The sequence below is a fragment of the Anolis sagrei genome, chromosome 3, assembly GCF_037176765.1.
Source record: "Anolis sagrei isolate rAnoSag1 chromosome 3, rAnoSag1.mat, whole genome shotgun sequence".
Classification (NCBI taxonomy): Eukaryota; Metazoa; Chordata; class Lepidosauria; order Squamata; family Dactyloidae; genus Anolis; species Anolis sagrei.
This window is the reverse complement of record NC_090023.1, coordinates 71,776,818-71,791,475: the sequence shown is the minus strand read 5'-3', so window position 1 is coordinate 71,791,475 and position 14,658 is coordinate 71,776,818. Positions and strand designations below refer to the sequence as shown.

The window sequence follows — 14,658 nt, the reverse complement described above, 5'->3', positions numbered from 1 at the left end:
AAATATTGGAAAAGGGTAAGGTGGACTCCTGTATTTGAAAATCTTTAAAGAGGGGACCAATGGGCATATTTCAGGAGTGTTGTAGTTGTGCATGCTTGTATGGCAGCAGATTGACTTAGATGGCCATTGCAGCATCTTCCAACTCTATGATACGTGTTTCATTATAAATGCAATAGCAAGGAGCCTTCAAATGTATACAACTAGTCTTGTTTGTTAATCAAGGATTAGTACAATTGTTATACCCAGTATGTGCTGCTTGTTGTAAAATACAAAACCAACATCATCTTATGTTTGAAAGCCTGTGGGGTTGTACAGGTTGTTTTTAATAGTTTTTTAAATGTAGGATTTCCTCTTAAAATTGAGCTTCAGAATCTTATCTTAATGAGCATATACTGTATTTTCTTGGTGTAATAAAGACACGAAAGCCCAGGGGGAAAAAAGAAATCTGGGGATTATTTTTTTGCATGTTTCTTTCTAAAAAGCCATTTTCCTGAAGTAATGATAAAAACTAGATCTTGAAATAGTCTATTTTGGAAGGAAGGTTTTAGGACTGATATTAATATACTGATTTATCTTACATAGAGTCATAGAATCATAGAGTTGGAAGAGACCTCATGGGCCATCCAGTCCAACCCCCTGCCGAGAAGCAGGAAAATTGCATTCAAAGCACCCCTGACAGATGGCCATCCAGCCTCTTTTAAAAGCCTCCAAAGAAGGAGCCTCCACCACACTACGGGGCAGAGAGTTCCACTGCTGAACAGCTCTCACAGTCAGGAAGTTCTTCCTAATGTTCAGATGGAATCTCCTTTCTTGTAGTTTGAAGCCATTGTTCCGTGTCCTAGTCTCCAGGGCAGCAGAAAACAAGTTTGCTTCCTCCTCCCTATGACTTCCTCTCACATATTTATACATGGCTATCATGTCAGCCTTCTCTTCTTCAGGCTAAACATGCCCAGTTCTTTAAGCCGCTCCTCATAGGGCTTGTTCTCCAGACCCTTGATCATTTTTTTGTTTTTTCATTTTTTGACATAATTTTCAAAACCTTTGTAGCACGTAAAATTTTATATATGATTATATACACTATATCATACCACTGCAATTCTTGGATTTGCTTCCAATTTTTTAAATTTTTAAGCAAATGGGTGCTTTGTGTATTCTTTCTCTAAGAAAATCACATTGGTGATTAAGCATGATTCTATGTGTGGGTGTGGGTGTGTGTAATTTCATATCATCTGTTGACTTATGATAACTTCAGGTGATGTTGCCAGTTCCTTCCTCTGAAATAAGGCATACAGCACCTTTTATTTATTTTTATGTGGGGAAAAACACCCCACAAGATGGCACTTCTGAGCTGTTTTACAGTTTGTATTCTCAGGCTGGCTGAAGGAGCAATCTGCAACTCTGGGTTTCTTACATGACTGATTACTCTTTCTCAGATGGTGGCCTCCTTAGTAATGATGTGTCAGAAAGCTGCAAAACATGTTTGACAGGCTTCTGAGGGTTTTTTTAGCAACTCAAAATGTCAGTAGATGCACTGCACCAAATAATACTGAGAATGATATGCTATAAAATCTTGTTTGAGGCCAAGAAGATTTATTACGAGATTAAGAAACAACAGGAGTTTTTTTTCCTCCAAGGTGAGGAGACAGGGATCTGGAGTGCATATATTTGTCTGATTATTTTAAAACTCAGGAGTTCAGCGACTGGGTCCCCATGTTGTGATCTGGTCATTGACCATAATAAACTTTACTTACTTACAGGAGTTCAGCATTAAACACCAGAGATTTGAATGAATTTTTGTTTTAATGATCATATGGGCAACTTCACAAGGTTTATATTAAGATAGGGTAAAATGAATGGTTTTGAGGCTTTGGGGGATGGGTGTACTTAATCAAATATTTCTTTTCCTGTGAGGGAAGAGTGGTAGAGGAGGACAATCCAGCTCCTTGATGTCACTTTTGTGCCAACATGTTGGCAAAGAAGGAGCTGGGGATTATGACACTAGCTAAGTTGTGATCAGCATCTATTGGCAGGCTATTGATAGCAGGGGTTGGGTTTGTCATGGGGAGGTAGCAGACCAGCAACAGGTTGTTATGTCTTTATGTGATAGGAACTATAACTAAAGATGACAGCCCTATCTATGCTGCTTTGTCATATCTATGTGGTAAAGTCTTCAAAGTGTGCTCATAGGCATAAATGTGCAGCTTTGCACAGTACCTCACTAGCCACCATGTTGTGATTGGAGGTCTGTGATTCTGTTGGAGACAACAATTCCTCCTTCTCAGAACAATGCAGTAGTAAGTTGTTAAGGTGGGCTGCCTATTGTATGGAAATGAGCTTGTCTCAGGTGGACAACATTGCATGAATAAATGAAGTATTTATTTGAGAAACTGGCATTTATAACAAAAAACGTTGCTGCCGGAGAGCAGAGGGGAGAGAGCCCTTCTTCTTGCCCAAATTGAGGTCAGGGAGGCCGGGAGGCAGCTTTTTTTGGACATTACTATTGTGGATGGTGTGGTTTTAATAACTTGCAATGCTTTTATCTGTTTTAATGTGCATTAATTTTAATCTTAATTTAAATGTTTATTTTAATTATATGCTATTTAAGGCATTGAATAGTTGCCTATGCGTAAGTCCCTTCAGGATTGAGAAGGGCAGGGTATAAATATGGTTAAAAATAAAAAATGAATACTTTGCTTGAGGTTACTCTCTGAAAGAAAAAAAAGGGGCAATATATAATGCTTCTTTTTATTTATTTATTTATTTATTTACAGCTTTTATATTCCGCCCTTCTCACCCTGCAGGGGACTCAGGGCGGATTACAGTGTACACATATATGGCAAACATTCCATGCCAAATTTTGACATACAAACATATACAGACATACACAGAGGCTATTTAACTTTTTCTGGCCGCCAGGGGAGCTGTCGCTTTCATTGTCCATCTGCGACGCTGACGAAGTACTTTCCACATTCCCCGCATGCTTCCCCGCTGGAATGCTCTGCTGGAGTCTTCTTTATGGCCTCATAAATTAGTAAATTTAGCCTCCACACACTTTAAGGTGGTACCTTATGTTCCTACTTGACAGATGCAATTGTCGTTCGGGTTGCAAAGGTCGACAACAGGCTACACACAATTGGTTGGAAACCCACTCCAACCCGTGCTGGCTTCGAACTCATGACCTTTTGGTCAGAGTGATCTTAATGCAGCTGACACTCAGCCAGCTGCGCCACAATCCCAGTGCAATTCTTATGGCGGGGTCGTGTGACTATTACATTGACTACAACCTGAATAAAACCAGCCTCAGTTTCTTAGCACAATTATGGAGCCATCACTACTGAATTTATGGAACTTCTCTGACCACCTGATGCATCAATTAGAAATTCTGAATGAAGGCAATGAATACCAGTTTATCCAGCTGGCCAAGAACTTTGAAGAATTCATGAAAAAGTGGCAGAAAATGGATCATGAGGTGGCCAGATACAGAGATCTTCTAATGAAAACAGAAACTGAGCATAGCACTCTGGATGTGAGGCTGAAACATGCCCAAAACCAAGTGGATGTGGAGATCAAGCAAAGACGCAAGCTGAACCCAATTGTGAAAAGCTGGAGCGACAGATTCAGCTGATAAGAGAGCTGCTCATGTGTGAATCACCAGGCAGCATTCAACTAAGTGAAGAACAGAAATCAGCACTGGCCTTTCTAAACAGACCTCAGACTTCCTTTGATGGAAACAAAAGACTGTCAACAATAGATGAATCTGGTTCAATTTTATCTGACATCAGTTTTGACAAGACAGATGAATCATTGGATTGGGATTCCACAGTAGTAAAAACTGTTAAGGCTGAAGAAAAGAGAGAAAAGGTGCTCATCCAGGCAGTTTTTTGAAGGTCCTCCTGATCCTTTAAAGAAAACCTGTTCTACTGGCACCACAGCGGATCAGGGAAATGAATCAATAATAGCAAGAACAACTCTAACAGTTCCCAACGAAGGAGGCCCAATTGAGGCAATCTCCAATATCAAGACTGTACCTTGCTATCTTAGAAACAACAGAAAGGCAGCCATTCTGCAGCCCTGCAAAAGCAATTCAAGCTTAGGAAGTAAGAAGCCAGAAAGCAAATCTGAAACAGATGGATCCAGCACTCCTGGGAACACTGGGATGAGACTTCATGAATTTGTATAAAAAACGGTTATTAAACCAGAGTCATGTGTTCCATGTAGCAAGCGCATAAAGTTTGGGAAACCATCCATGAAGTGCCGAGACTGTCAGGTGGTGGCACACCCAGAATGTCGAGACCGCTGCCCCCTCCCCTGCATCCCTACTTTATTAGGAACACCTCTAAGAATTGGAGAGGAAGCCCTCCATGGATTTTGTATCTCTGACTCCAACAATTATCTCTTCCATTGTAATCCATTGTGTGAATGAGATTAGGCAGTTAGGGCCCCATGACACAGATCTCTATCGAATTTCTGACTGTGACCGCAGTGACAGACCTGAAGGAGAAGCTCCTTTGAGGGAAAGCGATGCCCCTGCTTAGCAAGGTGGAAGATATCCATGCTGTATGTGGCCTCCTCAAAGATTTTCTTCGCAACCTCAAAGAGCTTCTTCTTACATTCCATCTCAACAAGGCTTTTATGGAGGCAGCAGAAACCTCGGATGATGACAATAGTATGGCAACCATGTATCAGGTTGTTACAAGAGTATCCCTCAGGCAAACAGAGATACTCTTGCTTTCCTCATGCTACACCTCCAAAGCATGGCTCAAAACCCAGATACCAAAATGGATATTTCCAACCTGGCCAAAGTCTTTGGGCCTACAATTGTTGGCTATGCAGTCACAAATCCCGATCCTATGACACTTCTCCAAGACACAAGGCTAATGTTGTAGAACGGTTAATCTGCTTATCCATGGAATACTGGAGTCAGTTCACAATGATGGCACAGAAAAATATTGAACCAGGACAAGTCATTGAAAATTCAAATGCCTCTTCCACACACTGCAGATCAGATGTTAATGTGAGTATGTTAGGACCACTCGCCAAAGCAGCAACTAGTGAAGACTCCTTCAAGCAGCTCGCTCTCACAGAAAGTCAAGTCTACTTTCAGGAGAACTATACCCAAATTTGCATGTAAAAGCAAGTCTGCAAACACTCGTGGATGCCAGGACAACTTTTTTGCTTCTCCTATGCTGAAATGAAGCATGCTCCTGTTCTAAACTTCTGCTTATTGCCTTAAAGCTACAATAAAACCCTTGAGTTGTGCTTTCACTATTCCCAGCAACACTGTGTACTAAAATCAATTGTGTATGTTTGTTTTTTCTTTAACTGCAACTTATTTGAATTTTAATGTGCAATGTAGTTAGCTAGAGGTGTATTGCATTTGTTGTATGGTTGTAACTGGCAGATACCACTCAGCATGTTTGTAAGGAAGCTGCAAGGAGTGGGTTGTTTTTGAAAAGTTTTCTGTAACTGCAAAGCTGCCACCATCTGTTCAAAACACCCCATTATTTCATTTGTGTGTTCTGGCTGTAAAGAAGAGAATGCATTTTGCACCAACAGTAATCATGCTTATTTCACAGAACAACTATCATCCTTTGGGGAAGTGGGTGTAGGAGTTCTGGTCCGTTGTATTGGGAAACAGTGCATGTTGAAACTATACTGGAATCAAAGACAAACTAGGTTTATCTCAAAAAGGAAAAGACAAGAAAATTTTCTTTACTAGCACTTTCTCATCACACTGAATCATCCAGTATGTCTTCCTCCTGGTCCTAAGTAGAGCACCACTATTCAAAACATCATCACAAGCAGGATTGGTCACCCATGTTTTGACCTCACTGAAGCTGAATAAAGTGATGCAAAAGGGAGGCTTACTATTATACAAAGTAGGTAGCTCAAGTGCATTCTTCTAGTTAAGGGATCTAAGTGAAGTCAGATTCCACTTTGAAGGGAATTAAGGCCAGGGGTGGGGAGGCAGATTTCAAAGCAAACACCCCAATTCAATTTCTCCTTCATTATCTTAAATTAGAAAATTATTTTTTTAACAAAAAGGTTTTTTTTACAGACAACCACAACAAACAATTAGTATTAAGAGAAATTCAGATGATTTAATCTACACAAAAACCAAGAAAATTAAACTCATTGTAAGTGAACCAAGATTATGGCAACAAGAATGATTGACAACTGGAAAATAGAGGGAGAAACCGTGGAGGCCGTGACAGACTTTGTATTTCTAGGTGCAAAGATTACTGCAGATGCAGACTGTGGCCAGGAAATCAGAAGACGCTTACTTCTTGGGAGGAGAGCAATGTCCAATCTCGATAAAATAGTAAAGAGTAGAGACATCAGACTGGCAACAAAGATCCACCTAGTCAAAGCCATGGTATTCCCTGTAGTAACCTACGGATGTGAGAGCTGGACCTTAGGGAAGGCTGAGCGAAGGAAGATCGATGCTTTTGAGCTGTGGTGCTGGAGGAAAGTTCTGAGAGTGCCTTGGACTGCGAGAAGATCCAACCAGTCCATCCTCCAGGAAATAAAGCCTGACTGCTCACTGGAGGGAAAGATACTAGAGACAAAGTTGAAGTACTTTGGCCACATCATGAGGAGACAGCAAAGCCTAGAGAAGACAATTATGCTGGGGAAAGTGGAAGGCAAAAGGAAGAGGGGCCGACCAAGGGCAAGATGGATGGATGGCATCCTTGAAGTGACTGGACTGACCTTGAGGGAGCTGGGGGTGGTAACGGCCGACAGGGAGCTCTGGCGTGGGCTGGTCCATGAGGTCACGAAGAGTCGGAGACGACTGAACGAATGAACAACAACAACAACAAGTGAACATCAAATGAAGAGAAAAAGAAACCCAAATTAGACCACATTTTAGCACCACTAGACAACTTGCTTCTAGGTAAATATAAGCATAGAAAAATACTTTTAAAATACTTTAAATGCTTTTTAAAAGTATCCAGACTTACCAGACAGAAGTTAAACTATTTGAATTGAATTTATCATCCCACACTGCCATATATATTAATCTGTAGCAGTGTGCATATATACTCCATTGTGAGATAAAAGAGAGTGAATTTTCCAGGTCCTTCTCCCAGTTTCAGACTAGAGTATCAGCCACCCAGTAAAAAAGATATACTGAAAGAGAGTTTTTAGAAAGTGATATACAACGAAAGAAAATGTTATAGATAGGTTAATACAATTGGAATACAGCTACTATGTATTTATTACATTTTAATTGATTGCATCACAACCACAACAAAATATTGACAGTCTTAGCACTGAGATCACAAAGTAGTCCCTTCGTTGTCAGCTAAAATAAGTGATGTAACAATGAGAGTAAGTACACAATTTGTTGTTCTGGAAGTTTATGGTATAAAAGTAAAAAGATTATGCACACACACACACACATATATACAGCAGAAGAGGGAGCAAATGAGAGAACAGTGAAAGTCTTTTGTCCAGATGAAATGTTTACTGCTCTCTAATATGGTTCTGTCTTTCAGGCAGAATCCCTGAAAGTAAAATGTTAGAGAAGAACAAGAGGTGAAAGACTGCAACATTTGGATGTAAAAAAATGTTAAGGTCAGATGTTCAAAATATCACTTTCTGGACACACTCGTGGCTATGCTAATAAATAGTCCTCTTCATTTAAACATTTTGAACTCTAAACGTTATATTTATTTTTTAAGAACTGTGTGCCCATCAGCAGAACAGGGAAAGGTGTGATTTTTCCCCTGCCCCAGTAACCTTTTGTGTGCCTTCAAAATTCATTCCAACACAGTAATTACAGATCAGAAAGTTTCATTTTGTGAGTGGCCTTTGGTTTGTGTGATGTTCAGTTTCATCCCCAGTCTGCTGATTTTTGAAATAAATGAATGTAGGCATTATCTCAATCCATAACTGTGTTTAATGTATTATGTAACAGTAAATAAATACGGCATTTATATTTCTAATGTACTTCAAGTCAGAAAGTACATTTTTGGTGATTTTTTTTAAATGTTATGTGTATTTTTGCTGTTTTAGCCATGTATGCTGCTTTGAATCCCACCTATGGGAGAAAAGCGGGATAAAACTAACTAACTAACTAAAGTCTTATATCTTCATCTGTTTTGCATACTATTGGAATATATTTTAAAATAACTATTGGAATATATTTTAAAATATTTTAAAAATTTCATAAGATTTTTTTAAAGCACCTTTCTAAAAACACATTGCCACACTGATTTTTTCCAAGACAGCTTAACTGTCTACGTCGTTAAAATTATCACAATAAAAGATTCCGTTTTTTTCTTTTTTCTTTTTTTTGTCAATGGCTAGTGACTTTTCAGTGTTGTGAAATGCTGTTGAATTTTTTTTTATTTTTTTTTACTAACTGGAGCAAAGTCAAATTTTTGCAGTGAAAAACATGCAGTTATCCTGACCCAGAAGGATATCAGAGACAGACTACCAAAATATTTTAAACTCCTATAATGGTGGTCTTTTTTAGATACATTGTGGCTACTAACCAAAAATATAAATGATGATATATTGGGGCGGGCGGATGACAGTCATTTTCGTATTAAAATTCTTCTAATTAAAATACAGATACATTTGTTTCAGCGGACTTTAGCCATTGCTATGAACATTATTTTTTTCTTATGTATGGACCGTACAATTTTTGATAATATATGTATTCAGCTAAGGATGATGTTTAGCCTTTGACCTAACTACTTTCTTACAATAAACAGTTTGTTGATGAGAGCAGCTGCTAGGAAGATTGTTTCCAGATTGTTCTCATAGCACTGAATACAAGGAATTGAACAGGAGTGCACCTTACAAAAGCCAGGCATTGCAGAATTATCTTTACAATGGTTCCAGTATATTGTATTATATTGCATTACATTACATTATGTTGTGTGATGTATTTGTCTCTGCATGTTTATGTATTCAGACATTATGTAGTTTAATATAGAACAGCGTAGCCTTGTGTCTTCAAGAAGAAAGCACAGTATTTATATTTCAAAGAGTCTGAAGCAAGATTTCTGTAGAGGGATTCTTTGGCTCAGGTTGAAATTTCCTTTCCCATGACATTATTCTTAGTTAATGTAGTAAAATAACATATAGGGCCTTTGTGGTCTTGAATGCATACTAATTATGAAGAATTTTATGCTAGAACATCGTTGGTAAGCTTGTATCTTGCAGATACTAAGAAGCTAACACATTGTAAGTATATATTCCTAATGTGTCAGATGGTATAAAATGCTGGATATTAAATCATGTAAAAATAGAATCCAGTGGAGGAGGAGAGAGATTTCCCTTTCCCACTGAATTGTCCCCCAGAAATGCCCCAAAACCAAAGTCCTAACAAGAGTAACAAAGACACCTTCCACACAGCTGTATAATATCCCATATTATCTGCTTTGAACTGGGTTATATGGCAGTGTGGACTTAGATGTTGTTGTTGTTGTTTATTCATTCAGTCGCCTCCCTGTTCAAAGCAGATATTGTGGATTATCTGCCTTGATATCCTGGGGTTATATAATCATCATCAACAACAAGAACAACAACATCTTTATTTATATCTCGTCCTATCTCCCTGAGGGGACTCCACATATGGCTGTGTGGAAGAGGGCAAAGTGGGGTTTTTTTTTTTTTTTTTGGAGGAAAGTCTGTAGCATTTGCCTGCATCACATTGGATTTAATTCACTGATTTTTAAAGGGTCCTTGTTAATACTTACTTCCCCACTTTTCTACTAATTGCTTCAGTATAGTATTTTTGGTGGCTTTATTCAAAAGATATCTTTATAAAATGCTATACATTATCTAAATGTGTGATACTTCACTTTTATAATTAAATAGAAGATACAAAATTAAATCAGAAAATGAATAAATTACTAAAATGAAAGACATTTTAAGAACATAGCAATAAAAGAAAAAGAAAATGAACAAAATCTGGCTACCAGTATTAAAAAACTCAAAAATTACAGCAGCAAAACAACAGAGGGAAACAAAGAGGCACATAAAATCACTCTCAACAAAAGATTCCCCTCAGACACTTCCAAGCCATTGAATGCTAATCAAGGTGATCAGCTGAAACATTCACACCTAGCCCCAGCAGACAAAAGTCCTTTGTCTCACCCTGGTCATTCCACAGATATATAAACCCACTTTTTCCTACTTCCAACAGACCTCACTACCTCTGAGGATGCTTGCCATAGATGCAGGCGAAACGTCAGGAGAAAAATTGCCTCCAGAACATGGCCATATAGCCCGGAAAAACCTACAACAACCCAAAAGAAAATATAGTTTATTATTAACTGAAAACCCATTTTACTTGCCATAGAAGTGAGATCACTTGCCAAAGGCCTGCATGAGGAAAACAAATATTTGTCTGCTAATAGACATAAAAATAGACATTGACTATTCTAAAGCCTTTGACTGTGTGGATCATAATAAATTGTAGCAAGTCCTTGGTGGGATGGGCATACCAAGCCACCTTGTCTCTCTCCTGAGGAATCTGTATAAGGACCAAGTAGCAACAGTCAGAACTGACCACGGAACAACAGACTGGTTCAAGATTGGGAAAGGCGTACGGCAAGGCTGCATACTCTCACCCAACCTTTTTAACTTGTATGCAGAACACATCATGCGATGTGCGGGGCTTGATGAATGCAAAGCTGGGGTGAAAATTGCTGGAAGAAACATTAACAACCTCAGATATGCAGATGACACCACTCTGATGGCCGAAAGCGAGGAGGAGCTGAGGAGCCTTCTAATCAAGGTGAAAGAAGAAAGCGCAAAAGCTGGGTTGCAGCTAAACATCAAAAAAAAAAAACCAAGATTATGGCAACAAGAATGATTGACAACTGGAAAATAGAGGGAGAAAATGTGGAGGCCGTGACAGACTTTGTATTTCTAGGCGCAAAGATTACTGCAGATGCAGACTGTGGCCAGGAAACCAGAAGACGCTTACTTCTTGGGAGGAGAGCAATGTCCAATCTCGATAAAATAGTAAAGAGCAGAGACATTACACTGGCAACAAAGATCCACCTAGTCAAAGCCATGGTATTCCTTGTAGTAACCTACGGATGTGAGAGCTGGACCTTAGGGAAGGCTGAGCGAAGGAAGATCGATGCTTTTGAACTGTGGTGCTGGAGGAAAGTGCTGAGAGTGCCTTGGACTGCGAGAAGATCCAACCAGTCCATCCTCCAGGAAATAAAGCCCGACTGCTCATTGGAGGGAAGGATACTAGAGACAAAGTTGAAGTACTTTTGCCACATCATGAGGAGACAGCAAAGCCTAGAGAAGACAATTATGCTGGGGAAAGTAGAAGGCAAAAGGAAGAGGGGCCGACCAAGGGCAAGATGGATGGATGGTATCCTTGAAGTGACTGGACTGACCTTGAAGGAGCTGGGGGTGGTGACGACCGACAGGGAGCTATGGCGTGGGCTGGTCCATGAGGTCACGAAGAGTCGGAGACGACTGAACGAATGAACAACAAGACATAAAAAAGAGACAAACAATCTAATGTCCCTCAACAGAGAATTCCATAACATACCAATGGCATTGCTTGCTTGCTAGATTTTTTTTATGGTGTCAGAACTACTTGAGAAAGTGCAAGTTGCTTCTAGTGTGAAAGAATTGGTCATCTATAGAGATGCTGTCCTGGCGACACCCGGATGTATTACCATCCTGTGGGGGGCTTCTCTCATGTCCCCGCATGGGAAGCTGGAGCTGACAGACGGGAGCTCACTCCATCTTGCAAATTCAAACCGCCTACAGGTCAGCAGTTCAGCCCATTGTGCCACCACGGATCCTGAGGAATACAGTACATCAAGTCATCTGGATCCATGTCAGAGGGAAACATTGGACATCATTTTTGTTTTTGTTTATGTTATTTATTTATTTATGTTTGTCAAAACTTAATGGTGATTTCTTTTAAGTGAAACTGATGAGAGATCCATACTTAGAAACAGACTTAAAGTTTTTAAAGTGCCAGTTGCCAAAGCAATATATTTTGTCTGATTGCAGGGATCTACAATTTGAGTCATGCTCATGCTTTGAAAAGCCTTCAATAGTTTTAACATGTTTGAATTAAAAACAAAAAGAAGTTTTTAATTGGTGAATACAGAATCACTGCATTGTAAATTAATGGGAATCTCAGTGTAATACCTTCATGCTAAATATTCCATCCATTTGAAAATTATAAAAAGCATGCCTATTTTTAAAAACAATTTATACATTTTGCTATTTCTACATAATGAAGTAAATATTGAGGCTTGATGTTATGACCTGTCATATGGTTGTGTAAGACAATCTCTAAAACAAATACATACAGCTTTAATCAATTCACAGTGATTTAATTTCAACACAAATAGCTACTAATATATATTTTGCATTCTTGCCCATAATCTGATACTAGTTTTTGGTAATCATTGCCAGGGATTTTAAAACAGCACCCGCAGCGCAGTCTCACAATTCTGTGCTTTATGTCGTATTTCTGTTAAGGTCTCAAGGGAACATAAGGTCAGATATTTGAACATTATTACCAACACCTTTCATTTAAGTGGCCACTAGAGGCTCCCACAAAACAGTGGTCACATCTCAGTCTATAGCTTGTAAATAGTGTTAAGTTCTAAAACCTTGAATCAAAGCAGTTAAATGTAGGGTTTGCTTTAGATTATTGTGGTTATGGGCTCAAAACAGCAGTTTGCAGGGCTACATGTATTATTTGCTTGGAATTTGCATGTTTTGTATTATATTAGTATGTGTATGTGGGACTTATCGGTATGCCTGATGAATTTAATGGGGGAAATGAACTATGGAAATATGGTATACATCTATGAGATCACAAACGGCTCTTTTCCTTTATTAAAATAATGAGTACTCATATTTGAAAAGTTTAAATAGCAGAGGATAATAGGCATGCTCTGGGAAACATGGTGGTTTGTTCTGCATTTTACTCGCTTCAATTTAGCATCTGAAAAGTACCATCGGAAAACTGCCGGATCTTCATGTTTGTTATGGAAAGGAATTAATATTGATTGATATATTTCCCCTGTTTTTGATAGAAGAATGCACAAATGAATACTGCATCAAATCAAAGGGCACAAACTATTTCAAGTTAAATTTTAATTGTTTTTAATATAATAACAGTAACAAATTCAAACAATTCACATGCTTTAGTTTTTAATCATTATATAACAAGGGGAATTTTCTATGAGTCCAGACTATTTGAAATTTAGATTGTTTCTGAATCATCAATAAGATAAAGGAAATGTCTGCTTTATGAACCGTTTGACATTTTTCTTTTCCTGCACATTATATATTTTTAATCTTTGCCAACAGAGCTATTAAAGAACTAGTAATTGAAATAGGTCCTGGATGTCCCCATTTATCTGAAAGAACTAATTTGCACTCAAATTGTTGACTGCGTGAGTTCAACTTTAAGCATTGAATAGTTCTTCTGAAAAGTTACAACCTTGGTATATTTTTAAAAGCCACCTGTTGTGACATGCAGCAGTACAAAGGCATTAATAATGATTGATAAATTTTCCCTGTTTTTGGTAGAAGAATGCACAAATGAATACTGCATCAAATCAAAGGGCACAAAGTATTTCAAGTTGACTTTTTTCATGTCAGAAGCGACTTGAGAAACTGCAAGTTGCTTCTGGTGTGAGAGAATTGGCCTTCTGCAGGGACATTGCCCAGGGGACCCCGGATATTTTACCATCCTGTGGGAGGCTTCTTTCATGTCCCCGCATGGGAAGCTGGAGCAGACGGACAGGAGCTCACCCCATCTTGTGGATTCGAACCACCGACCTTCCGCTCAGCAGTTCAGCCGACACAAGGGTTTAACCCATTGTGCCACCATGGCTCCCCTCAAGTTGACTTAAACTGGGTGGTCTGTAGCCAGAGAAACTATCATTTTTAATAAGTCTCTTTCTAATAGTACCTTGTCTGAGTTGAAGACCAGAATTGCAAGTTCCATTGTCATCCTATTTTGTTTCAAATCTAACAGGAAAACCACAGTTCTCTTCTGGAATGGCTTGAAGCAAATGTGAATGCAGCAGGATTAATTACTTCCAGCAAAGTATCCCTTAAGTTTGTATCATCTTGCAGCATGGAGACAGAAATAACACCTTCATTTATGCCAGTCATCACTGAGATGAAAGATTTCTCATCTGTCAATTTCAGCCTCGACCGATATAAGCAGAATCTACATACACAGAATCTTGGGAAAGTGGTTCTATTTACTGAGGTTACATCAAGCACGATGGATCTGCTTGATGGGTAAGTAATCATACCAACATTAATTTCAGTTTATGTACTATGACTGATAACATGTTGGTGCACTCTACTGATGCAAGTATATCAGTGTGGCAGCCAATAAGAAGAGGTCATACGTGCAGTATCTGCAAGAAAAGGCAAAGTATTCATAATTGGAGAGGAAATCTGCTTCCTGAGTGCAGCCTTTTTCTACAATGCAGTAACTTGGGTAAATTGTCAAAGCTGCATCATTTTTAAAGGGTAGGTTGGAAGAATGCATATTCTGTGGACAGATGTTACAGACCTACGCTGATCTGAAGTGACTATACTGTTATCCTAGCATAAAATACCAACAGGATTTCAGCCTTTATTTGGCAAAAGGAAGTGGAAATTCATAGGAGTTATTGGGGTTTC

At 38.8% G+C, this 14,658-nt stretch overlaps 1 protein-coding gene and 1 pseudogene across 1 annotated transcript in view; both read left to right on the top strand.

Moving 5' to 3' along the window:
• HLCS (holocarboxylase synthetase) overlaps positions 1–14,658 on the top strand; it is a 109,489-nt gene that overhangs the window by 16,635 nt on the left and 78,196 nt on the right. Inside the window, exon 6 of the mRNA XM_060770348.2 lies at positions 13,997–14,268. Coding sequence (XP_060626331.2) covers positions 13,997–14,268 — 272 coding nt within the window. The remainder of the gene's footprint in view (positions 1–13,996; positions 14,269–14,658) is intronic.
• LOC132770016 (rac GTPase-activating protein 1 pseudogene) lies at positions 3,320–5,270 on the top strand (annotated as a pseudogene).